The 26,167-nt window shown below is 40.6% G+C and overlaps 1 protein-coding gene across 1 annotated transcript; it reads left to right on the forward strand.

The window, feature by feature from the left end:
- The first annotated feature begins 9,561 nt into the window (after nucleotides 1–9,561).
- Nucleotides 9,562–24,043, forward strand: LOC141758936 (stonustoxin subunit beta-like). Its single transcript, XM_074620775.1, has 5 exons — nucleotides 9,562–9,582; nucleotides 16,407–16,459; nucleotides 16,684–16,783; nucleotides 20,179–21,648; nucleotides 21,768–24,043. The coding sequence occupies exons 2-5, from the start codon at nucleotides 16,412–16,414 to the stop codon at nucleotides 22,298–22,300; spliced, it is 2,151 nt and encodes a 716-aa protein (XP_074476876.1). The 5' UTR covers nucleotides 9,562–9,582; nucleotides 16,407–16,411; the 3' UTR covers nucleotides 22,301–24,043.
- Nucleotides 24,044–26,167: the final 2,124 nt, after the last annotated feature.

A 26,167-nucleotide genomic window follows, 5' to 3' on the forward strand; every position in this document is an offset into this window, starting at 1 on the left:
AAACATACAGTATACAGCAAGCGTACCTTACAGGGAGAAGTCAGGCTGTTGTGGCTGATGGTGCTGAATCAAGCATCAGCACAGAGGGAGTAAAGTACCCACCACAACATGTTCAACTCAGGTCTTTACTCATTTCTTGACTTAAAGAGAGAACAATCTTATCCAACGGTTGGGTCAAGTTTCATACATAAACGTCGAAAACCTCAAACAAACCACATACTGTAGGTCAGGGGTCAGCAACCTTTACTATCAAAAGAGCCATTTTAGGCAAAAATAAATAAATAAAAAATCTGTCTGGAGCCGCAAAACATTTGATCATTGTGATGAAGGTAACACAGTTTACAGTCTAAGTATATAGTATATAAGTCTAATGCAGTGAGGGCCAAAGACACAATGTACTACGGAGTATTAGGACCACATTGAGGGAAACAAATCTGAGATTTACAGAATAAAGTCATAACTTTACGAGAAAAAAAGAAAATAACACGTAAAATTACTTCTTTATAATATTATGACTTTATTCTCATAATACTAAAACCTTTTTTCTTTTAAACTTATGACTTTATTCTCATAATATTATGACTTTATTCTTGAAATCTCAGATTTTTTTTTTTTCCTCAATGTGGCCCTAATACTCCGTCGTACCGTCGTACCATAGACCTACAACAATGATAAATGAAAATGAAAATGTAAACAAAAAAATCCACAGGGAGCCGCTGGAGAGGAGCTGAAGAGCTGCAGGTTGCTGACCCCTGGCATGGTGTAATCCAACCTCTTGGATTCCTGCTAAAATAACATCCCACTACGTTTGGCCTAGAGAGAGGACAGTCATTATTTGCACGGCCAAAAGACATTTCTTGTCGTTGAAATGCTTTCAGCATTTGAAAATAAAACAACACATCTTGATGAACCATTTTTCCAGTGAGGACAGTCTGGCTCATGACAGTTTAGTACAAATAATCCTTTTATAAGGTTTTCATATTCCCTGACAGGACTGAGGAATTCTGACGAATATATTACAGCTTTCAGCCGATCAGTTCTCTCTGACTATGTGTATTTTGATCCAGAAGCAGATTAAAAATGCAGTTTAACATTTTCTATTATTGAAACAACGTAATTACAGGATTGCACATCCCTTTTGGACGGGCCATGGGGGTCCAGACCCGTCCAAAAAGGTCACTGTGCCCCCTCAGCTGAATTCTCTCCTGACAAAAAACTAAACTGAAATAACAGCTAAGCTATAAGTAAAATTAAGTCATTCAGTTTGGTAATGGAAGGACTTAACACTGGAATGCAAAATAAAGCACAAAACAGTGATAGTTTTGCATTTAGGAAACAACTAGGACATGTACTTGGGCTTGATTACATTGTTTTCTTTTGGAGTGTCCTAACTGGCTGCGAACAACACGGCGCTGCACAGCGACACGGCGCTGCACAGCAACACGGCGCTGCACAGCGCGGCGTGGCGTTTTGTCTGAACTTCTATCGGATACACGGTTCCTATTTTTTCCTGTCACTCACATTGAGAGGAACGGCTGATTAGTTTAGATAAAATGAGCCGAGAAAACCGGGTCAGTTGTGCTGGATGTAAATGAAAATATTAACTTGATTACTGACACTTTCAGCACAGGCATTGACGCTAGCAGTTATATGTAATAAAGTTCACTATTGAAACTTTATTACGAGCTACCTGTCAAAAAATATAACAGCCACCTCACTAATGGTTCAAATAAAACATGAACACACAGCACAAAGAGACAACTATGGAAACTCTGTGAAATATGAGCTGTCACTACAATATTCCAGTCAGAAGCCTCGTTTTGATCCGCTCCGTTTGCGTGTTTGTTTGTTGTTGTTTTTTTTAATCTAGCTCAATAGAAAAGAATGAGAGAAAGTAGACCTACAAACCTGGTGCATTAAAGCACAATTAGGACCAAGAGAGTAAAAGGCATCCTGTGCTCCTCTCACATCTTACTACTTCTACCTGTTTGGATTATTCTGTTCAGTATTGTGGAATAAAACAATGGACTAATGTTATACAGCAGGCTGAGCAGGGACAACAACTGGTGAGTGAAACATCCACATTTAGTCTTTATTAACTTCAATTATAGTAATGAAGAAATCAGTCAGACTGTTAGATTAATGTGTTGTTTAACTGTCTGTTTACTGGATCTCAGCACCCGTGTGTGCACATTTTGACCCTGGCACGAGCAAGACGCAGGGCGTGCCTGAGGAGTTATCTTTAGCCTCCAGTACCTCCTCATTTCACTACTGAGGAGTTATTAGACCCTAACCCTAACCATATCTGTAGCCTCCAGTACCATTATCTTGTTAATGTTATTGCTGATCGGTGTATTTTGGCAGAAAGGCATATGGGTATTTAACAGAAAGAACTTTGTTCAGGTCAGGAAGTTTAATAGTGCCCAGTTTCCAACAAACATAGCAAACAGGATGCAAACAGCGGTCTCCTGCATGGTCTGCTGACCAAACTATCCACCCTAAGAGGTTTTGCAGTGCTAAAATAACATCCCACTACGTTTGGCCTAGAGAGAGGACAGTCATTATTTGCACGGCAAAAAGACATTTCTTGTCGTTGAAATGCTTTCAGCATTTGAAAAAACCCAACACATCTTGATGAACCATTTTTCCAGTGAGGACAGTCTGGCTCATGACAGTTTAGTACAAATCATCATTTTACAAGGTTTTCATATTCCCTGACTGGACTGAGGAATTCTGCCGAATTTATTACGGCTTTCAGCCGATCAGTTCTCTCTGACTATGTGTATTCTGATCCAGAAGCAGATTAAAAATGCATTTAACATTTTCTATTATTGAAACAACACAATTACAGGATTGCACATCCCTGGTGAACATAATGCTCGAAGGGCACCACCGACTAGTCGACAACTTGGACCACTAGCCAGTGCTGTGGAAAGTCATCAAGTTATGGATAACAGGCATATAGCCAGCATAATAAGATTTACAGTAGTTAATGTGTAACAGACGTTTTCCTATAGAAGTGAAAACACACCTAGTGGTAAATATGACTATAAAGACCTTCCCATGACCTGATGATTTCTGTGGAACAAATACTTGATTAGTGTTGTAATAGTTTCTGAGTAACTGCTGAAACAACAAAATAGGTTTTATAGATGATGGACACCCGAACATACAGTAAGAAAGACACCGATCAGCCATCACATTATGACCACCGGCCTAATATCGAGTAGGTCCCCCTCCTAGACCTCTGAAGGTCTGCTGTGGTATCTGGCACCAAGCCGTCAGTAGCAGATCCTTTAAGTCCTGTATAAGTTGCGAGGTGGGGCCTCCGTGGATCGGCCTTGTTTGTCCAGCACATCCCACAGATGCTCCATCGGATTGAGATCTGGAGAATTTGGAGGCCGAGTCAACACCTCCAACTCGTCGTTGTGTTCCTCTAACCATTCTTGAACCATGTTTGCAGTGTGGCAGGGCGCATTATCCTGCTGAAAGAGGTCACTGCCATTAGGGAATACCGTTTCCATGACACTTTTTGGCGGTGGACACGGGTCAGCACGGGGCACCCAGCGTCGGCGTTAGGGACGGGCCATGGGGGTCCAGGCCCGTCCAAAAAGGTCACTGTGCCCCCTGAGCTGAATTCTCTCCTGACAAAAAACTAAACTGAAATAACAGCTAAGCTATAAGTAAAATGAAGTCATTCAGTTTGGTAATGGAAGGACTTAACACTGCAATGCAAAATAAAGCACAAAACAGTGATAGTTTTGCATTTAGGAAACAACTAGGACATGTACTTGGGCTTGATTACATTGTTTTCTATTGGAGGGTCCGAACTGGCTGCGAACAACACGGCGCTGCACAGCGACACGGCGCTGCACAGCAACACGGCGCTGCACAGCAACACGGCGCTGCACAGCGCGGCGTGACGTTTTGTCTGAACTTCTATCGGATACCTTGTTCCTATTTTTTCTTGTCACTCATATTGAGAGGAACGGCTGATTAGTTTAGATAAAATGAGCCGAGAAAACCGGGTCAGTTGTCCTGGATGTAAATGAAAATATTAACTTGATTACTGACACTTTCAGCACAGGCATTGACGCTCGCAGTTATATGTAATAAAGTTCACTAGTGAAACTTTATTACGAGCTACCTGTCAAAAAATATAACAGCCACCTCACTAATGGTTCAAATAAAACATGAACACACAGCACAAAGAGACAACTATGGAAACTCTGGGATATATGAGCCGTCACTACAATATTCCAGTCAGAAGCCTCGTTTTGATCCGCTCCGTTTGCGTGTTTGTTTGTTGTTGTTTTTTTTAATCTAGCTCAATAGAAAAGAATGAGAGAAAGTAGACCTACAAACCTGGTGCATTAAAGCACAATTAGGACCAAGAGAGTAAAAGGCATCCTGTGCTCCTCTCACATCTTACTACTTCTACCTGTTTGGATTATTCTGTTCAGTATTGTGGAATAAAACAATGGACTAATGTTATACAGCAGGCTGAGCAGGGACAACAACTGGTGAGTGAAACATCCACATTTAGTCTTTATTAACTTCAATTATAGTAATGAAGAAATCAGTCAGACTGTTAGATTAATGTGTTGTTTAACTGTCTGTTAACACATTTTGACCCTGGCACGAGCAAGACGCAGGGCGTGCCTGAGGAGTTATCTGTAGCCTCCAGTACCTCCTCATTTCACTACAGAAACCGAAATAAGGTGGCAGTTGGCTGGAGAACATCACTAGATAACAAGCTACTTGCTCTTGGTTATATGGTATGTTATTTCCAGTAAATATCATAAATAAAACGTGTTTTCTGATAAAAAAAAAGTACGAACGTAGGAAGATAACAAGTACTACTAACATCTTTGAGGTGGTTACGTCTTCAGCTACAGTCTGATCTGGAGCTCACAGCTGATATGTTCCTGGTTTGTTTACATGATGTAACAGAAGTGCAGATTTAACGTATTTAGTGGACAGAGAGCTTCAGATGCGCGATGCAGCGCGATAGTTGGACGCTCTCATCCAGTTAGGACACGGTGTTAGTTTATAACCTGTTTTTGTGGACATAACAGCATGTGTGTGTGTGTGTGTGCGTGCGTGCCTGTGCGCATAAGTGGCAGTATGTATACACCTCTCTGTCAGCTTATTTCTTTCATGAAACATGATAATGTTGAAGATACACTTAATAAAGGCTATATGAGGTGAAATAAAAAGCTGATTGCCCATCCGCCCCTAACACTCTGGCGCCGACCCTGGGGGCACCCTGACCGGTCTGCAGCTACGCAGCCCCATACGCAACAAACTGCTCCTCACTGTGTGTTCTGACACCTTTCTATCGGAACCAGCATTCACTTTTCCAGCAGTTTGATCTCCAGTAGCTCTTCTATTGGATCAGACAACACGGGCCAGCCTTCGCTCCTCACGTGCATCAATGAGCCTCGGGACCGACCCTATCGCCGGTTCACCGGTTTTCCTTCCTTGGACCACTTTTGGTATGTCCTGACCACTGCAGACCGGGAACATCCCACAAGAGCTGCAGTTCTGGAGATGCTCTGAACCGGTCGTCTAGCCAGCACTATTTGGCCCTTGTTGTCAAAGTCGCTCACATCCTGACGCTGGCCCATTTTTCTTCTTCCAACACAAAGTTCAAAGTTCAAAATGTTCACTTGCTGTCTAATATATTCCCCCCACTGCCAGGTGCCATGGTAACGTGATAATCAATGTTATTCTCTTTCCCAGTCAGTGGTCATTATCTTGTTAATGTTATTGCTGATCGGTGTATTTTGGCAGAAAGGCATATGGGTATTTAACAGAAAGAACTTTGTTCAGGTCAGGAAGTTTAATAGTGCCCAGTTTCCAACAAACATAGCAAACAGGATGCAAACAGCGGTCTCCTGCATGGTCTGCTGACCAAACTATCCACCCTAAGAGGTTTTGCAGTGCTAAAATAACATCCCACTACGTTTGGCCTAGAGAGAGGACAGTCATTATTTGCACGGCAAAAAGACATTTCTTGTCGTTGAAATGCTTTCAGCATTTGAAAAAACCCAACACATCTTGATGAACCATTTTTCCAGTGAGGACAGTCTGGCTCATGACAGTTTAGTACAAATCATCATTTTACAAGGTTTTCATATTCCCTGACTGGACTGAGGAATTCTGCCGAATTTATTACGGCTTTCAGCCGATCAGTTCTCTCTGACTATGTGTATTCTGATCCAGAAGCAGATTAAAAATGCATTTAACATTTTCTATTATTGAAACAACACAATTACAGGATTGCACATCCCTGGTGAACATAATGCTCGAAGGGCACCACCGACTAGTCGACAACTTGGACCACTAGCCAGTGCTGTGGAAAGTCATCAAGTTATGGATAACAGGCATATAGCCAGCATAATAAGATTTACAGTAGTTAATGTGTAACAGACGTTTTCCTATAGAAGTGAAAACACACCTAGTGGTAAATATGACTATAAAGACCTTCCCATGACCTGATGATTTCTGTGGAACAAATACTTGATTAGTGTTGTAATAGTTTCTGAGTAACTGCTGAAACAACAAAATAGGTTTTATAGATGATGGACACCCGAACATACAGTAAGAAAGACACCGATCAGCCATCACATTATGACCACCGGCCTAATATCGAGTAGGTCCCCCTCCTAGACCTCTGAAGGTCTGCTGTGGTATCTGGCACCAAGCCGTCAGTAGCAGATCCTTTAAGTCCTGTATAAGTTGCGAGGTGGGGCCTCCGTGGATCGGCCTTGTTTGTCCAGCACATCCCACAGATGCTCCATCGGATTGAGATCTGGAGAATTTGGAGGCCGAGTCAACACCTCCAACTCGTCGTTGTGTTCCTCTAACCATTCTTGAACCATGTTTGCAGTGTGGCAGGGCGCATTATCCTGCTGAAAGAGGTCACTGCCATTAGGGAATACCGTTTCCATGACACTTTTTGGCGGTGGACACGGGTCAGCACGGGGCACCCAGCGTCGGCGTTAGGGACGGGCCATGGGGGTCCAGGCCCGTCCAAAAAGGTCACTGTGCCCCCTGAGCTGAATTCTCTCCTGACAAAAAACTAAACTGAAATAACAGCTAAGCTATAAGTAAAATGAAGTCATTCAGTTTGGTAATGGAAGGACTTAACACTGCAATGCAAAATAAAGCACAAAACAGTGATAGTTTTGCATTTAGGAAACAACTAGGACATGTACTTGGGCTTGATTACATTGTTTTCTATTGGAGGGTCCGAACTGGCTGCGAACAACACGGCGCTGCACAGCGACACGGCGCTGCACAGCAACACGGCGCTGCACAGCAACACGGCGCTGCACAGCGCGGCGTGACGTTTTGTCTGAACTTCTATCGGATACCTTGTTCCTATTTTTTCTTGTCACTCATATTGAGAGGAACGGCTGATTAGTTTAGATAAAATGAGCCGAGAAAACCGGGTCAGTTGTCCTGGATGTAAATGAAAATATTAACTTGATTACTGACACTTTCAGCACAGGCATTGACGCTCGCAGTTATATGTAATAAAGTTCACTAGTGAAACTTTATTACGAGCTACCTGTCAAAAAATATAACAGCCACCTCACTAATGGTTCAAATAAAACATGAACACACAGCACAAAGAGACAACTATGGAAACTCTGGGATATATGAGCCGTCACTACAATATTCCAGTCAGAAGCCTCGTTTTGATCCGCTCCGTTTGCGTGTTTGTTTGTTGTTGTTTTTTTTAATCTAGCTCAATAGAAAAGAATGAGAGAAAGTAGACCTACAAACCTGGTGCATTAAAGCACAATTAGGACCAAGAGAGTAAAAGGCATCCTGTGCTCCTCTCACATCTTACTACTTCTACCTGTTTGGATTATTCTGTTCAGTATTGTGGAATAAAACAATGGACTAATGTTATACAGCAGGCTGAGCAGGGACAACAACTGGTGAGTGAAACATCCACATTTAGTCTTTATTAACTTCAATTATAGTAATGAAGAAATCAGTCAGACTGTTAGATTAATGTGTTGTTTAACTGTCTGTTAACACATTTTGACCCTGGCACGAGCAAGACGCAGGGCGTGCCTGAGGAGTTATCTGTAGCCTCCAGTACCTCCTCATTTCACTACAGAAACCGAAATAAGGTGGCAGTTGGCTGGAGAACATCACTAGATAACAAGCTACTTGCTCTTGGTTATATGGTATGTTATTTCCAGTAAATATCATAAATAAAACGTGTTTTCTGATAAAAAAAAAGTACGAACGTAGGAAGATAACAAGTACTACTAACATCTTTGACGTGGTTACGTCTTCAGCTACAGTCTGATCTGGAGCTCACAGCTGATATGTTCCTGGTTTGTTTACATGATGTAACAGAAGTGCAGATTTAACGTATTTAGTGGACAGAGAGCTTCAGATGCGCGATGCAGCGCGATAGTTGGACGCTCTCATCCAGTTAGGACACGGTGTTAGTTTATAACCTGTTTTTGTGGACATAACAGCATGTGTGTGTGTGTGCGTGCGCGCCTGTGCGCATAAGTGGCAGTATGTATACACCTCTCTGTCAGTTTATTTCTTTCATGAAACATGATAATGTTAAAGATACACTTAATAAAGGCTATATGAGGTGAAAAAAAAGCCCCCACTGTGTGTTCTGACACCTTTCTATTGGAACCAGCATTCACTTTTTCCAGCAGTTTGATCTCCAGTAGCTCTTCTATTGGATCAGACAACACGAGCCAGCCTTCGCTCCCCAAGTGCATCAATGAGCCTCGGGTCTGACCCTGTCGCCGGTTCACCGGTTTTCCTTCCTTGGACCACTTTTGGTAGGTCCTGACCACTGCAGACCGGGAACATCCCACAAGAGCTGCAGTTCTGTAGATGCTCTGACCCGGTCGTCTAGCCAGCACTATTTTGGCCCGTGTTGTCAGAGTCGCTCACATCTTTACGCTGGCCCATTTTGTCTGCTTCCAACACAAAGTTCAAAGTTCAAAATGTTCACTTGCTGTCTAATATATATATTGCAGTATGCCAGGCCAGGCTTTAGCCTTTGAACAAGCTCTTAAAGCACTGGATTAAAAAAACAAACTCGTATCATCGAAAATTACAACTTTGTAACTTAGTAATGTTCATAACTGTAAACTGTAAATGACCATAGTCAACATGTTTTGTTTCATTTAATTTCACTTTAGCCATGACAACAAGTTGCCAAAGTGTGATGCTGAACTTGAACTGGCCAAGTTTATGACATATTTGATTTTTTTTGGGGGGGGGAGGGGTTCTGTTATGATGTAAGCCACATCTCTATTTTATTTAATGTTGTGTTGCTTTGAGATGCCTGGCTTTATAAAGGTTAATGTATGCATAATGAACGCCTCATTATTAAAGTTTTAATGTGACTACAGGCGTCACGTGTTGTCATGTCTGGAGGCGTGTCATGGGAGGAGTCGGCAGTAGAGACTATATGACAGGATATAAATAATCTCACAACATCACAGATCATCAAACTGGAAGCTCCAGTTGAAAGTCAAGAAGACTCCTACACGACTCAGCCGATCTACACAACTTCACCAGGTGAGGACAAACTGGACGGACAGAGGGTGATAAAACCAGATATATATACAGTATTAGACCTTTACTGAACTCTGTGTAAAACTATCACTGTCGGATTGATTGATTGATTGATTGATTGATTGATTGATTGATTGACTTACTTAATCGTCCACCTCAGCTATGTTTCTTGATGCCATGACTAGAATTTTTCACCAACATTCACCGTGTCATTTTAGTTGCCTAAGCTTCACCAATCCTCCACAACCGAGGTGGGAGATGAGAAAACGTTCATTTCAATCATTTTTGTGTGGGTCATATTGGTTTTAGTCCGTTCTGATAATGTCATCTTATCGATGGGGGAGCCAGATCAGAACATTGTAGGGCTGGATGATATGGCTAAATTGTTACCACGATATGTTTTTTTATATTGATTGATATTGATAATGATTACCATATATATTTAATAATAATAATAATAATAATAATAATAATAATGCTCAATTCCCAGTTTTAAGAGTATTCTCCTCAGGACAGAACCCTAAAGAATGCAGTAGGTTAATTATGGTTTACAATATACCATTATTTATGATCAGAATGTGTCGGGTCATTGAGGGTTGATTACAGTATATACAACACTTCTTGTTGACCATCTCACTGTTGCACTACTTTTGAGCATGTGCACCAGAGACTTCTGCTGGAACTGGACTAACATAAAGACACTAATGGAATATCTGCACATTATTTTTGACAATATAAAAATATAAATAACTGTTAAAGGATCATTAATAACAAACAGTAGAGGGCAGCGTCTAGTCTGCCGAATCCAAAGAAGACTTCCACCGGCCGAGCTGGCTAACTTCCGGTTAGCCCTGTGCTAATTTGAATGGGGATAAAATAATGAAGTCGTGTGGCTCTTCTAGACTTTCCAAATGTTATCGGACTGAATTTATTAAATTGTGATGGTGAAACGAGTCATTCCGCGGGTTTGTAAAATAATGTATCCACTGTAGTGACGTAGTAGGCAACAGCTGCTACGGCAGAACCTACAACTCTGTTGTCTGGTTGTTCGTGTCGTGCTTTTGTTTAGAGCAGAGCAGATTCATAAATAACATTATCTAAAATAAAACTCAGAAATCGGTCATCGTTATTGTGGAAGCTTTTATCGTGAACATTTTCGAGATCGTTTTATCGCCCAGCCCTAGAACATTCTCATGAAGGTCATTTTGTAAGTCAAGTCAATTTTATTTGTAAAGCCCAAAATCACAAATAAAAAATGTGCCTTAATGGGCTTTACAACCTGTACAGGATACGACACCCTCTGTCCTTTACAGTGAGACCCTCTCATCGGATAAGGAAAAACTCCCCCCTAAAAAAAACCTCTTTTAATAAAGTCAAAATTCAGTGACAAATGACTTACCTCGACGTTGGAGGATTTGTTGTCCTAACCACTGACCATTTAAATGCATCATATTGCTTTCACAAAAATAATACATTCAATGTAAATAGAGACAAATTCATATATTCACACGTCCCTTGGGTTTGTGCAAATAGAAATGTTCATCATTTTATTCTCTTCAAACTAGACTACTATTCAAAATATTAATATTTCAGAAATGTGCTTTATATCAGGTTATAGTAGTATTAGTGTTTTTATGTAATGAAAACTATTTCAGTTATTATTAAACTTCCTGGCCTGAACAAAGTCCTTTCTGTTAAAATTGCTGAACGCACCACCTGAGCCACAGCGACTATGGCTTGTACAGACTGCGAAAAACTCACTCGGATGATAGCCGAACTGGAGCTAAGAGTCAAAACCCTCATAGAGATCAGAGAGACCGAAGACTTTATTGACTCCATGCTATCTAATAGCCCGGAGGCTAAGCTACAGGCAAATGAGCCACCCTTGAAACCGGCTTTCTCCCCACCAGCCAGTGGACCAGATGAGGCATGGCCCGCTCCCGGAAAATGGATTAACACCCAGGACAAGAAGCGGAAAAAGCGATGCAGAAACTCTTCCCACATCGCCTCTTTTCCTGTCCCGCTCGGAAATAGATTCGAACCACTGGGAACTCTTCACACACAAGGCGAAAAGGCACAGGAGTGCTAGCTGCGCTGCTAACGAGCATAAAGGGCCCGGATCCCCGACGCACCGTGACGGTAGCTACTCAACACCGACACGTCCTCAACAATACCAAGATTATCATCCACGCTGGCTCGTTTGACATCCTGCACAAAAAAACTGGCACTGAGATACTTAAAAAACATTTCACCCAGCTACTGAACACACTAAACAGATATCAAGATGTATCCATCAGTGGACCGATTGCATGTTTTCGCAGAGGAAAAGAAGCCTTCAGTCGACTCCTGTCTTTCAACACATGGCTGGCATCTGTCTGTTTTACACACAAATGGAGATTTATTGACAACTTCAACGTCTTTTGGAACTGTGCAGACCGTTTTCAAGCTGATGGACCCAAACCGTAGAGGGTCTAGACTACTAACAGCAAACATCAGTCACGCGCTCTCGACCACCTCAAACAGACAGAATCAAGCATCACTCCCTACCCCTGCTGTGTCTAAGTTGACTGACGCATCCCAAACCTCCTCCCATGGAACAGAACAGAACACTCAAACAGCCTCCTGCAAAGACACGAGCCCTGCACAGTCCCTCACCTCCTCAACGAATTCCCCTCTGATAGCAAGCCACCTTGAACTCAGTGTTATGGCCTTCAGCCCGAAGAAAAGCAACGTTAGGACAGCCACCATGCTATTTCATTAAACATACCGGTCATCATAAACAGCAAATGGCATGGTAAAATGCGTGGTTATAAACCTGAAACTCGTCCTAGAAGTCTGAAAACTATCCATGTTACAAATATATCTCCTCCTGTTTTATCTATTAATACCCCACAGATGAAACTGGCCCTTCTAAATGTCAGATCTCTAAATAACAAAACCTTTCTAGTTAACGATCTGGTCAAAGAAAACCACTTAGATCGCATCTGTCTAACAGAAACTTGGTTAAACGATGACACGGCAACAGCAACACTGATAAAAGCGTCTCCGCCTGATTACAGCTTCCACCAAGTTTCTAGGAAATCAAAAAGAGGTGGAGGAGTCGCAGCTATTTTCTCATCTAAACTGTTGTTCAAAATCGCCGAGCTAGGTGAATTTACATCAATTGAATATCTTGCTATAGAGCTCAGAACTGAGTCAATACTGCTTGTTATTATATACCGGCGACCCAAGCACTCGCCAATATTCATACAAGAACTCTCTGAACTATTATCACTATGTGTCACCAGATATGACAAAGTAGTTCTAAACGGACACCTAAATATCCACGTCAATAAAAACCCAAGAACTATTTAGCTTTTAAATCTCCTTGACAGTTTCGATCTAACTCAACACATTACAGATCCAACACACCGGCACGGAAACACACTAGATCTAGTAATAACAAATGGACTAAACATCAATAACATCTCAATAACTGATCTACCTCTTTCTGACCATCATTGTATACTTTTTGATGTGGAAATCATCTTAACAGAAACCACAAAAGAATTCTTAGTCCAAAGAAGATATCTAGATGATGAAGCTACAGCAAAATGTTCTGAGCAGATTGCTCTATATGAGCCAACTAGTCATGAATGCTCTCTGAATGAAATGGTAGAGAACCTCAATGATGCACTATCATCTGTGTTAGACTCTGTAGCTCCACTGAAAACCAAAAAGAAGTTTACAAGCAGAACCTCCCCATGGCTGAGAAATAAAAATGTTAGTGAATATAAAAGAAAATGCCGCGCAGCAGAGAGAAAATGGAGAAAAACAAAGACCACTATCCACTACGATATCTATAAAGATACACTAACTACCTATAACAAAACCATCCGTCTAGCAAGGAAAGCTTATTTTTCCGGCATTATTACAGAAAACGCCAGAAATTCCAGAGTTCTTTTCTCCACCATTGACCAGCTGCTAAACACTGTCCCTGTCCCCCCGCTATCCTCAGCAGCTAAATGTGAAGAGCTTTCCCTATTCTTCAAGAACAAAATAACTTCGATCAGAGCTAGTATCACTACTAGTGGAGGTGAAACTGACATCAGTAGATCCTGCAACGTAACCATGAGCACTTTTACATGTATCACACTAAGTGAACTTTCCAAAACCGTCAGCGAATGTAACTCTACAACCTCAGATATTGATCCTTTACCCACAACATTCTTTAAGCGAGTGTTTGATAGTGTCTCAGGTCCGCTCCTAGACATTATAAACACATCCCTTAGAACTGGCGTTTTCCCAGATGCCTTTAAAACAGCTGTTGTAAAGCCCCTATTAAAGAAACCCAAATTGGATAACAGTACACTAGCAAACTACAGACCGATATCAAATCTTCCTTTTATTAGTAAAGTATTGGAAAAGATAGTATTAGTCCAATTAAATTCCTTTCTTGAAGAAAATAACATCTTGGAAGTCTCTCAGTCAGGTTTCAGAAAATATCACAGCACTGAAACTGCTCTCACCAAAATAATTAGCGACCTCAGACTTAACTCTGATGCAAATAAAGTATCTATCCTTATCCTGTTAGATCTTAGTGCGGCATTTGATACCATTGATCACGACATCCTAATCAATAGATTTGAAAAGCTTACTGGGCTCACTGATAGTGTACTGAACTGGATCAAAACATATATCAGAGGAAGGAAGTTTTATGTTAGCCTAGGAGACCATATGTCTAAGAAACATGAAAACTGCTACGGGGTTGCACAAGGAAGCTGCTTAGGTCCATCACTCTTTTCTCTTTATATGTTACCACTCGGTGACATCATCAGAGAACATAATATTGATTTCCATAGCTATGTGGATGACACACAATTGTATATATCCGCTGAACCTAATGATGCGACAGCCATAAATTCCATTACAAACTGCTTGTTGGCAATAAACAAATGGATGAACAATAACTTTCTCAAATTAAATGAGGACAAAACTGAAGTTCTACTTATCGGCCCCAAATCCAAAAAGAGAGATGCTAACCAAGAATCTCGGAGGTTTAACCGCCTGGCTTAAACCTGAGGTGACAAGTCTCGGTGTCATCCTGGACGCAGATTTGAATTTCAACTCCCATATTAACAAAGTGACCAAAATAGCTTTCTTTCACCTCAGGAACATAGCGAAGGTACGATCATTCATAAAACAAAATGATGCTGAGAAGCTAATTCATGCTTTCATATCCAGCCGGTTGGACTACTGTAATGCACTCTTCACTTGTCTTCCCAAGAAAACCACTGGAAGACTCCAGCTCATCCAAAACTCTGCAGCTAGATTATTAACAAAAACTAAAAGGAGAGAACACATCAGTCCTGTCCTAGCTACTTTACACTGGCTTCCTGTTACCTTCAGAATTGACTTCAAGGTCCTCCTCCTCACATACAAAGCACTAAATGGACAAGGACCTAGCTACATTGCTAACTCCCTTACAAACTACACACCAGCGAGAACACTGCGATCATCAGATGCAGGTCTATTAGAGGTCACCAGAAGCAGTCGTAAGAAGATCGGTGATGCGGCCTTTGTCAACTATGCCCCAAAATTATGGAACGCACTACCCATAAATATTAGGGAAGCAAACACGCTAGACATTTTCAAAAGACATCTTAAAACCTATCTTTTTACCAGCGCATTTCTCTGTAACTTGCACTACGAATTTTATCTTGCACTATTTATATTTTACTATTTCTACTGTTCTAAAATGTTTTATTACTTTTATCATGATTATTTTGACTCCATGCACTGCTCTTGCTAATTGTTTTTTATTGATTTTATGTAAAGCACTTTGAACTGCAACTCCTGTATGAAATGTGCTATATAAATAAAGTCTTACTTACTTACTAAATACATAGATGCCTTTCTGCCAAATATTCTTTGTTGTTTCAGCAGTTACTCAGAAACTATTGCAACACTGGGCACTAATCAAGTATTTTTTCCACAGAAATCATCAGGTCATGGGAAGCTTTTTATTTTCATATATATCAGTTGGCTAGGTGTGTCATTATTTCTGTAAAAAGCCTTCGGTTACACAACAACTACTATAAATCTTATTAAGCTGGTTAGATGCCTATCCTCATTGTGGATGAGAGCCAGCAAGGCAGATGCCTTTCTGTAAAGTCGATGTTGTTGTTTCAGCAGTTACTCAGAAACTATGTATTCGTGGTGGGTGGGTCAAACGAACACAAGACTTTCAACCAGAGACCACTGTTCATGTCCCGCGTGAAACAGTAAGTTATTTTGTCACGTCAGTCGTTAGTCATGTGACTTGTTAGTATCGCCCGTCTCGTGGGTCACAGGCCATATTCAAAACTGCCTACTACATACAGTACTACTGACGAACGCAGTATGCAGTATAGAGTACATGCTGCATACTGCGTTCCTCAGTAGTATGCAGTATGAAACAGTTAAAGTGATGTATTTGCAGTATGCCAGGCCAGGCTTTAGCCTTTGAACAAGCTCTTAAAGCACTGGATTAAAAAAACAAACTCGTACCATCGAAAATTACAACTTTGTAACTTAGTAATGTTCATAACTGTAAACTGTAAATGACCAGAGTCAACATGTTTTGTTTCATTTAATTTCACTTAAGCCATGACAACAAGTTGCCAAAGTGTGATGCTGAACTTGAACTGGCCAAGTTTATGACATATTTTTTTGGGGGGGGGTTCTGTTATGATGTAAGCCACATCTTTATTTTATTTAATGTTGTGTTGTTTTGAGATGCCTGGCTTTATAAAGGTTAATGTATGCATAATGAACGCCTCATTATTAAAGTTATAATGTGATTACAGGCATCATGTGGTTCCATGTCCGGAGGCGTGTCATGGGAGGAAAACTTCACCAGGTGAGGACAAACTGGACGGACAGAGGGTGATGAAACCAGATATATATACAGTATTAGACCTTTACTGAACTCTGTGTAAAACTATAACTGTCGGATTGATTGATCGACTGACTTACTGCATTTCCATGCACAATAGACTGTCAGGCTTTCTGTCTCTTAACTCTCACCATTACTTAATAGTGTAAATCAAGTACTGAAGGTCGTCTGGTCACTTTTCTCAACAGGTTGGAGAAATGGGCTCAGATCTCATGGCCGTTGCTGCCCTGGGTCGACCTTTCACCCTAGGAATGCTCTATGATGCTCGGAGGGAGGACCTGATCCCAGGTAAGTCTTGACTCAGAATATATCCTTATTATATACCCTGAGACACACAATAGACCCATTTTTGTCTTTTTTAGGGGGGCACAAGGGGTCTTTAGGGGGAGATAGCAGGTCAACAGTAGATGTCACATAGAAGTGGTGTACATCATCTGAAAGCTGGAACCTGAAGATTCATTTGAGATGCAGCTCAGCACTGCGTGTCAAATTGTTCTAATCAGAAATAAACATGAATTACTTCATTAATTAAAGGCAGGGTTGACGATGTTCTCCAGTATCTACTAGTTGTTATATTGGTAGAAATGGTCTTTACCCCCCGACAGCGATCCATTACTGATGAGCTCTGAAAAAGGACCGAAAAAGAGCCATCATCTGTAGCTGCTGTAATCCTGTAAAACCGTCTACCAATCACTGCCTCGCAGTCCGCTTTGAAAGAACCAATCAAATGCCTCCCTGCTCGTACTCTACCCTTGGCGTGCACCAGCCTGAACTCAAAGCGCGCCGCCGTCGCACGTTTCCTGGAGAATGGAATAGAAAACTCAGCCCTGCAGTAGCACTGCCTTGATTACTTGTCATGAGGTAGCGTTGTTGAGTTGAGGTCGTCTCTCCGCTCCGTATCTGTGAAGTAGTTACGACGCTCGTGCATGTGTGTGTGTGTGTGTGGGGGGGGGGGGGGGGGGGGGGGGGGGGGGGGGGGGCGTTGCCTTGGTAGGAGCCCCGAGGGGAGGGGAGGGGGGGTTTAGACGGAGTTCCTGAGGCGATGCTACTTTCAAATTATGCTAGCTTTCCAACATCGTCGACCCTTCCTTTAAAATGAATTGTAAAAGTGTATAAGGGTTTAGAACATGATGATAGAAGTAAATGATGGTCATCTCCATGCTCTATTAGGTCTCATGAGTTGTTGCAGCAGTGTTTAGGTTGATACCATTTGTTACACAGATTTGGTGCTAAATTTAACCATTTATTTTTTTTACCACTGGAGAATTGATAAAAATGATCAATAATCCCTCCAAAATACAACATTAAGACACCAAGACCTTGAGGAACACCTGAGAAAAATCCATGCTGTGGAATCAAAAACTTCATCGGAAACACTCCCCCCCCCCCCCATCTAAGACATCTTCACACATTAAAGGGACTGTTTGTAACTTTGTAAGCGTATAAATGTACCGGGTCGGGACACATGGCGCTCACATACGCGCGCTTGCGTGTGGCCGCTGTACTCTCCTCCTCTGCTTGCCTTCACTCAGTCCGGGCGCGCGTTCTCGCTTCCTCGCTCCACCTCTAGACGTGAACGTGCGCTCACTCCACACTGCAGAAGAGTTAGTTTAGCTCTGAGAATTGAAGTGGACGTTTGTTCAAAAATAAATGCTGCAGCTTCACCAGACCAACAGAGGTTTCCCGTGTCTTGTGAAGTGACGGGGCTCCACAGCGAGCTCCTTTATCGTCTCGTTACCGACCGGGTGCCGGTGTCTCCCCTGCTCTCTCCAGCTGCGGGCGGAGAGAGCAGGAAGACACCCTGCGGAGCCCCGCTACCTCAGCCTGTGCTGAGGCAAGAAGAACCAACACTAGGATCAGCACTGATTCATGGAGAGACCTTCGTCTGGTCAGCTAACATTACTGCCAAGCAGCTGAAATATAGAGTGATATTTTGGTTTTAGCTGACGTGTGTCGCCTCACTGTTTTGAGCGCTGCTCGTTCAGGTATATTTAGAGCCAGCAAGCTCGAGCTCAACGCTGACTTTCATTGATTTCACGGCCACAGGTGTCGCTGTTAACAAGCATTTCTGAAAGTTACAAATAGTCCCTTTAACACTTTATTATCATTGCTGCAAGCAATCTTTGCTATCTGTTACAGTTATTGAAATATTCATATTTTTAATATTTTTCTGTTTTCAATGAGTGTGTATGTGTTGTAGGCTGCTGCAAACTCTCCTTAAAAAGTTATCTTTAACTTGCTCTATTTCCCACAGTTTTCACATTTCATCGAAACGTATTAAAATTTGTCCTTGTTCCTGACATGTTCTCTTGGAACCAAACAGACAGACATTTTTGTCTTTAGCAGCTTTAAAGTGAAGGGTGCAGCAGGCAGCTGTCCATAATGAAACCCATGTTAACTGACAACAGAATTTTTAATAACACAAAATCCTCACGGGTTTGACAGTTTTTTCTCTGATGATATCTTGTTTAGCTGATCAAAGTTACGGTCTTTGACTGTGCGGCATCTCCCACTATTTTAACTCTTTATATTTCATTTTATGACAGAACGTAGGCAAATTTGTGCTGGTTAAGACATTTAAATATGGAATCTAACCGACTTAAATAATCGGAGCAGTGATCTTCCAAGTGAACGGTCTCAGCTGTGTGAGAGGGGCGTGTGTGTCTTTCGGCACATATTTCATCCAATCTTCACCAAACTTGGTCCATACCACATTTAGATGACCCTGAATGAAACTTCTGAGTTTGTTTATGGGTATGACTTACCGTTTGTCTGTAATGGGTCCCCAAACCTTTGAAGGTGTGACCTCATGCACTTAACAGGCCATAACTCTTCAATGCTAAATTGGATTGCAACCAAATTCGGCAATGTTGTACATACAGCCACAATGCACAAGTGTGTCACATTTGATTCAGCAGGGGGCGCTACAACTCTATAACATGATAATCTGTTGTGTTTAATAAGATGAAACTTGATACATGGCTTTTCCACAACATGTTGAAGCATAGCACCAATAGCTCCACCATGTGGCCATTAATAAAACATCACCATATCTCTTGAATGCATCACTCGGTTACCTCTGAATGTGGGCGGTATCTTCAGACGTGAATCACCAACACTTGTTGCTGGGATAGTTTCAGAAGCTGAGCCAGCAGCAGCAGATGCAGCAATCACAGACAATTTCTTCAGGAAATGCAATTATTCAAGTATTATTTTGTCATATTAATTTATAGGCTACATGTAAATTCCAATTGATGAAATAAAAATGGATATGTCTCACACTGTCAACAAATCACATGCTACTGCTAATTTAGCTTGTCTTCTGCTAGCTTAGCTAGCTTTAATTAAGGGCACGCAACATTATCTTAACATTAATTAGCAAACTATAAAAACTTTAAAAATATTTTAGCTGCCATCACAACTTATAACTTACTTACTTTTGAGCCTTTTTAGAAAAAATGACTTCCTCCTCGTTCCCCTCGGCCTCCTCCATGGTTATCAACTGTGCATAGATGCTGCTTCTTCTTTCTGTTTTACGCCTATGAGGCATTTAATGTAGTAGCTGTTTAGGGAACTTAGGGAAGAAGCTGCAATGTGCAGAAATCTAAATGATTAAATGACTTCATATTAACAAAATGATGTTGCTGCTTTATCAGATAACTGATGTTTTCCAATTTCTATAGGTTTGACGTTGTGGGATGATGCAACTCTACAAGAGAAGATAACTGAAACCTCTCAGAACAGCAGTGCATTTGAAATTTCTACATCTGACTCCATTGAATCCAAGTCCTCTTTGCTGGATGTTGATGGTTCTCTGAAGGCCAGTTTCCTGAGTGGACTGATTGAAAACGAAGGATATGCCAAGTATCTGAATGATCATAAGAAATACAAGAATCAGAGCAGAGTGACGTGTCAGTACAAAGCTACTACCAGCTTCAAACAGCTGTCAATGGTTGACCTCCAAACCTTAAAACCCCACCAAACGGAGGTTATTGAGAAGGGCTTGGCAACACATGTAGTCACAGGCATCCTTTATGGGGCAAATGCTTTCTTTGTGTTTGACAGTGAGAAGTTGGAAGCCAGCAGCGTTCAGGACATCCAGGGCAGCATGAAAGCTGTGATAAAGAAGATCCCCAAATTTAATGTTGAGGCAAAAGCTGGCATCAAGCTGTCTGATGAAGAAAAATCCCTGACTGAGAAATGTTCCTGCAAATTCTTCGGAGACTTCATTCTTGACAGCAACCCTACAACATATAGAGATGCAGTGAAGACCTTCGCAGACCTTCCAAAGCGACTTGGAGAAAAGGGAGAGAAGGCTGTTCCACTGAAGGTCTGGCTGATGCCACTGAAGAATTTGTATCCCAAAGCTGCCAAGCTGAAGTGTGGGATCAGCGTTGGAATAGTGAGGAAGATGCAGGATGCTCTAGAAGGTTTAAGGGAAATGCAAATGAGATGCAACGATTCTCTGGAAGACACAGTGGTAGAGGATTTTCCAATAATTCGAGAAGAGTTGAGCACTTTCCAAAAATTGTGCAGTGACTATACATCTCACCTCCAGCAGAACATGGCAAAGAAACTTCCCTCCATCCGTGATGGTAAAAAAGATGAGAGCTCACTGAGACAACTCTTTAAAGACCGAGACAAGACACCATTCAGTCCTGAAAAACTGAGCAAGTGGCTGGATCAGAAAGAGAGAGAAATCAACGTCATCAGATCCTGTGTAGATGCCATGGAGGGAACAAAGATCGTCCTAAGTCAGTCCGAGCTGGACAGAGAGGCTCTTGCTCCAGGTGTAGAGCATACTCTGTGCTTTGTTTTCACCTCCATGGCAAGGGGTGATACCTACCTTGATGTGATGGCCGACTACTTGGGCTCACCTAAATTAGGAAGTACCTATGAAGGCCAGTGGTACTCCTCACCTGAAGTTGTAACCAAAATGAGAGAAAAAGCCAAAGCTTTCCATGAGCTTGCCAAAGTACAGAAGAACAACAAGAGGTTGCGTTTCCTCATAGCAGTTATAACAAATGAGAAACACACAGGAGCAACCATCTACCATTACAAGGACGGCAATCTGGTCAGTGAAGATTTTTCAAAGCCTTCAAAGCCTGACGTCGCTCCTGAGCAGATCACAGACAAAAGAGATCTGATCTGGTGTAAGTCATTTTTCATGCATTTTTTAGGCAAAAATCTGCCGTACTAATTACTGTCCTCCAGAAACCTGTTTGACCATCAGAATGACTGATAAAACATTTCATTTTGGTCTCTCCAACAGATGCCTGTGATCTCACCCTGGACCCATACACTGCAAATGGCTACCTCACTCTGTCTGAGGGAAACAAGAAGGCAACAGTTGCAGCATGGCAGTATTATCCTGATCACCCAGAGAGGTTTGATAAACAAACTCAGGTGTTGTGCAAAGAGGGCTTATCTGGGCTCCATTACTGGGAGGTAGAGTGGAGTGATTTACCTCCCATATCTGTTTATGCAGCTGTTGCATACAAGAGAATTGTAAGAAAGGGAAACGGTTCAGACAGCAGTTTTGGAAATAATACCAAATCGTGGGCTGTTGGCCAGGAAGGAGTCACTGGTAGTATATGGCATAATGGTAAAGTGAGAGCATATCCTGGGGGCTGCACAAGAGTTGGGGTGTATCTGAACTGGCCTGCTGGCACTCTGTCCTTCTACTCTGTCCTCTCTAACACACTGGAGCACATCCACACCTTTCACACCAAATTCACTGAGCCTGTTTACCCAGGCCTCTGGGCTTATGAGACAGGCAACTATGTGTACCTGCGTCCAGTTTAGTAAGAGCAATGATCAAGTCTTGTTCGATCCTGGTCTGTTCATAGGGATATGGGTTTACATTTAAAGTTCAAAGAACAACTTAAGACGTCCTTCACAAATTAAAAACAATGCATTGAAACCCAGAGGGACCAGGAAAATAGATGATATGATGAAGTGACTATATATGTACTTTTCTGTTAATCAGTTCACGTTGATTTGATGCACAGCCTTCTCCTCAAACTGGTTTGTGCTTCACAGCTTCACAATCAGTTTAAGCTTTTATTGCTCGGTATATCACATATATGTTTTTAATTGTTTTAATTCTGATTCTAATTCCTGATACTTAAAGATACTCAGCTTATATTGATTCACAATTACTATGTCAAGAATATTCTGTTGAAATTATGATGCCTTCGAATGAAACTTGTGAGCTTGTGTTTACAACATGGGAAGTGGTGTACACGATATGTGTGGCATTCAAGTGCTCAAGTCATGAGAACACCGCTGCTAAGCAACGGCAATATTAACGTTACTGTCGGCGTCTAGAAGCCTCAGAGGCTAACAATTTAACAAGCTAGCAAGCAGGTAACATAAAGCAGGAAAAGCAAAGACATAATGACAGAGGAAAAAGATGAGGCCGTTGGGAATATCAACATTTTCCTCAGAATATAGCACACAATCATGAAGAATTATAATATACGACTAAAATTACAATATATTCTCTTATTATGTATCGAAAAATTAACTTCCATGGCCTCCGCCATTTCTGACGTCAACAAACACGTCACAACTCGTAAGACATGCTTCACAAATTCAAAAAAATGCATTGAAACCCAGAGGGACCAGGGAAATAGATGATATGATGAAGTGACTATATATGTAATTTTATGTTAATTCAGTAATTCAGTTCACGTTGATTTGATGCACAGCCTTCTCCTCAAACTGGTTTGTGCTTCACAGCTTCACAATCAGTTTAAGCTTTTATTGCTCAGTACATCACATATATGTTTTTAATCGTTTTAATTCTGATTCTAATTCCTGATACTTAAACTGAGCTTATATTGATTCACAATTACTATGTCAACACTATTATGTTGAAATGTGATCTCATAGCTCATGTCAAAAATTGCATAACCTGTTTTGTTGAATTCATCATGTTGATTATGTTCGGATATGAGGGAGCTAAAGTGCCTTTTGTTTAATTTAGCATACTTCATTTAGTACTTTGGTATATGGATATATTTTCTAAAAACAAGAGGAAAACTCTCTGGTCTGTGTTTTTCTGTTTAGGTCAAGGCTAATCCTGTCCCTTAACCCTGACCTCAGGTTCAGTTCATGACTTTACTGTTCTGAGGAGATACTCACTGTTAACACCATTTTGTTAGATGTTAAGCACTCTGCTGATTTTTATAGAGCTTTATAGTCTTTTTTGTTAATCACAGCTTCACAATCAGTTTAAACTTTCATTGCTTGGTACATCACAGATATGTTTTTAATTATAACTTTCTATTCTAATTCCTGATACTTATCAATACAGAGCTTATATCAATACACAATTGCTATGTCAACACTAGTATGTTGAAATATAAAGTCATAGCTCATGTAAAATAATGCATAACTTGTTTTTTCTTTAACAGAAAATGTCAGTGTTAACATCATTTTTTTGCAAACATTGCTGATGTTTGTAGATCTAAAGCAACACCTGTTGGATATGTTTACTCTCTTCTTGAGCAGAATATTCAATAAAGTGCAGACCTGACTTCACCACTGTGTGCTATCTTATTATTTCCTTTACATTAAAAAGTTGACTGTACCAAAGGTGAAAAGCTTCATTTATGACACATTAGCATATTTTAATGCAAAGAACACTACAATGATAGAACAGAAATCCTTATTCAACAGTTGGGAGGACCCATCGTGCTGTTGAGTTTGTATTCAACCTGTAAAATGGAAGATAGTTAGCCCAGCTTGCTAATGTTAGCACTGATTCTCACTAGATACTAGAACACTCGTTACTTTCTTTCATGTTATCTCAACAGTCCTCAGCATTGTGTTCATCCCACATTATACATGATACTATATATCCTGTTATATTCTATTCAGGGCTGTCAAAGTTAACGCAATAATAACACGTGAGTACAAATTCGTTTTAACGCCACTAATTTCTTTAACGCATTAACACAATCAATCTTTGGGAGTTGTAGCGGCGCAGTTTGGCGAGAAAAAATGTCACGTCCATTTTCAAAGGGGTCCCTTGACCTCTGACCTCCAGATATGTTAATGTGTCTCTCAATCTGAAAAAATGTCCAAAACATATCTGAAAAAAAGTCTGAAAAATGTCCAAATGAAGTCTGAAAAATGTCACCAAAACAAAATCCGAAAACTGTTTAAAAATTTTCGAGGAAAAAAAAGTCCCAAAAAGACTGAAAACTGTCTGAAAATGTCCCAAAAAATATCGGAAAAAAAGTCTGAAAAATGTAAAAAAAAAAAAAAGTCTGAAAAATACTAGCTTCTCATGAAGGAGGTTAAATAACTCCTGTTGGGCTGCAGTTTGCCATGTTATGATTGGAGCATATTGTTTTATGCTAAATGCAGTACCTGTGAGGGTTTCTGGATCAATATCTGTCATTGTTTTGTGTTAATTGATTTCCAATAATAAATATATACATATATTTGCATAAAGCAGCATATTTATCCACTCCCATGTTGATAAGAGGATTAAATACTTGACAAATCTCCCTTTAAGGTTCATTTTGAACAGATAAAAAATGTGCAATTAACAGCCCTACTATATACATTATAGACTTGAGTTGTAATGTAATAACTTTTACATTGTAAAGTCATTAAAATAAGGTTAATTTAAACTTGGTGTTAAATCACAGCCTCGCTGAGCTCACAGTTACATCCTCAATCAGTTAGTTTGAGATCAAAACGGCTGTTTTTCAGATGAAGTCTCATCAAAGTGTTTCTATCTTTAGTCTTTAACGTTTCTAACCATCAACCACAACAACTGAATAAAGCAGGTTATTGTTGTCTACTTACTTCAGAAGCTGGATGGATCCATAGCTGATCAGCTCCAGTTCAACAACAAGGTAGGCTGTATGATATAATAATATAATATAATAATGATTAAGAGGTTTAATTAACAACAACAATCCTCCTGATCAGTGAAAGTCCTCCGTTCACTCAGTGGAGACGAATAACGCGTCACATCATCTCTGTGGTAACGACTACGACAAGTCCCGCCCCTCGACGGCTGTGATTGGTGGAGAGAGAACGTTGTTTTTTTAATCCGTGCATCTGATTGGCTGGACGGAGCTGTCTGTCTAACGTGTTGAGGATTCAATAAGTGGCGTGGCTCGAACAAACGGTTTGGTTGGCTTTGCAAAGATGGTTAAATTTGAACAATCTGCTTTCTAGAGTATTTTTAAAATCTATTTATATTTATATATTTATTTAAATTTTATCAATTTTTAAATGTGTGTATTTATTTATGCATGATTTTCCCTTTGTATTTCACCCCTTATTTATTTCCTGTCTGTATTCTGTTTTTTATACTTTGTTTAGCACATTTCTTTTTTACATTTCATTATGCATTTTTGCCTCATTAGGCAAATGAGGGGTCTGTCACTCCGTTGTCACCCATAAATAAATAAAAAGTAAATGCAAAAATAAATAAAAAATAAATGCAAAAATAAATAAATAAATACCAAAATGTATAGAAATAAAAACATAAATAAATTAAAGGGAAAATTAAACAGAAGAGGAAATAAATAAGGTAATTAATACAAAGATAAATAAACTGCGTTTTTTTAGCTCTTAAACTCAACCTGCTAGAGCCTCTGAAAGACAGTGAAGTCGGTCGGGATCGCGGGTCTCAGAGGGTTA

The sequence above is a fragment of the Sebastes fasciatus genome, chromosome 20 (genome assembly GCF_043250625.1).
Source record: "Sebastes fasciatus isolate fSebFas1 chromosome 20, fSebFas1.pri, whole genome shotgun sequence".
Lineage (NCBI taxonomy): Eukaryota > Metazoa > Chordata > Actinopteri > Perciformes > Sebastidae > Sebastes > Sebastes fasciatus.

Bases quoted from the DNA above. Each gene is read 5' to 3' on its own strand.
- LOC141758936 (XM_074620775.1), top strand. From the start codon at position 16,412: ATGTGGTTCCATGTCCGGAGGCGTGTCATGGGAGGAAAACTTCACCAG. The intron at 16,460-16,683 runs GTGAGGACAAAC...TTTTCTCAACAG, and splicing joins TGGGAGGAAAACTTCACCAG to GTTGGAGAAATGGGCTCAGA. The intron at 16,784-20,178 runs GTAAGTCTTGAC...CAATTTCTATAG, and splicing joins GAGGGAGGACCTGATCCCAG to GTTTGACGTTGTGGGATGAT.